Source organism: Pteronotus mesoamericanus, unplaced genomic scaffold, assembly GCF_021234165.1.
Source record: "Pteronotus mesoamericanus isolate MK-2021 breed Mesoamerican mustached bat unplaced genomic scaffold, CSHL_Meso_final contig_46, whole genome shotgun sequence".
NCBI lineage: Eukaryota > Metazoa > Chordata > Mammalia > Chiroptera > Mormoopidae > Pteronotus > Pteronotus mesoamericanus.
Window position 1 is genome coordinate 263,271 of NW_026555170.1, and position 1,773 is coordinate 265,043.

General features: G+C 37.5%; 1 gene segment (V, D, J or C); it reads left to right on the forward strand.

Moving 5' to 3' along the window:
• LOC129074097 (T cell receptor alpha variable 30-like) lies at positions 1 to 541 on the forward strand. The segment is given in 2 exon segments: positions 1 to 52; positions 252 to 541. Coding segments are annotated over 2 exon segments (342 nt in total).
• The last annotated feature ends 1,232 nt before the right edge of the window (positions 542 to 1,773 follow it).

The window sequence follows — 1,773 nt, forward strand, 5'->3', positions numbered from 1 at the left end:
ATGGAGACTCTCCTGAAGGTGCTTGCAGGGGCTCTGTTGTGGCAATTGGCTTGTGAGTACACAGTTCAGTCTAAGAGAGGCTTATAATGGTGACAGCACCCTGAAATTGGTGCTGAAATTGGGATGTCTTTCCAACCCGGGAGGGCCCTTATGAGAAACACTCATATTCAATCATTATTTGGTGATGTTTCCGTTTGAGAATGAGCATCTCATGAGGGTTTCCTGTGTCCTTCAACTGTTTTTCTGCTCAGATGTGAGAAGCCAAGAAGTGCAGCAGAGTCCTCAGTCCTTGATCGTCCAAGAGGGGGGAAATGTTACCATCAAGTGCAAATCCTCAAAGACTTTATATTCCTTACACTGGTACTGGCAGAAGCATGGTGAAGGTCCCGTCCTCTTGATGCTGTTAAGAAGAAAAGGAGAAGAGATTCAGGACGAAATAGCTGCCACGTTGGATAGAGAAATGCAGCACAGCTCCTTCTACATCACAGGCTCCCGGCCCCGTCACTCAGGCACCTACTTCTGTGGAGGAGAAGCACAGTGACACCCGGGCCTCCAGAGGCTGTGCTCTAACCTGCAGCCGGGCCCTGATGCCTCCTAGCACAGGGCTCCCTGGGGGAACCGACCTGAAGGCTCATCCAAAACAAGAAAAAAGAAATTTGAGGGAAATTCAGTTGTTATCACATAAAATGCAAAAAGTTGGCCATTTAAAACAAATCTAAATCAGCATTATTTTCTCAATAATTATATAAAAACTGGGTAGGTAATTATGTAATTTTATGGTAGGTAGCTGTAATTTTATGGTAGGTAAATGAATTACATAAATTTCAGTTTCCCATACCAGAATGAATTATGTTATTACTTCAGCTACACATGTTAACTACTTATGTGGAAGTATTCCTTTCTAAAAATGAAAATAACTTCTCTCTCTTTTGCAAGATATCCAAAGCTTGTTGTTAGGGTACTAATGAAAAAACAACCACAAAAATAAATATTTTCCTTCTTATGTTGTTGAGTATCAGAATTTATATGGTTTATACTAATGTGACCTACCCTGAGAGGTCACTAGCAATACTCTCCCAAGTGTCTAGTATTTGTTTTGGAAAAATGTAATTGAAAAAGACTTCCATTTTTGGACTGACCTCCACTTCCATTCTCACTGTACTTGATTCTGGTTGATTTTCGTATCATTTCTTAATTGCGCGTGAAACCCAGCACAACACTGTTATGTACTAAGTGCTCAACAAGTGTTCGCTGATGAATGTATTTAAAAGAAGTTAGAGTGACAAAGGAAGATATGTTCCTTATTTATAACAGAAGTTAAAATTCACAAATGGAACCCTAGTCATTGGTCTTTATTACACAACCAAAAATTATCAGGAATATATGATTCATAGCCAAGAAAAAAGCAAATAGCAACTGACTCTGGGATGGCTTAAGCTGTGTAATTTACCAGGCAACTTTTTTAAAGCACCGATAAAAAATAGATATGTGCAAAAGATAAATTAAATTTATTCAAAAAGTTAAGAAAAACATTTTTAAATAAGTGAACAGAAATGAAATCTCAGCAAAGAAATGAAAACCACACAACAAAAAGCTGGAAATCTTAGAAATAAATAGAAAAATTTATTGATGTGCCCAATAACAGATTGGAACAGCAGAAGAAAAATCCCATGATTAAATCATGAAACTGGTGTATTCATTTTATTGAATACTATTCAGCAACAACAACAACTACTTATTCATCTATTAATATGGATAAATTTTCAAATGTCC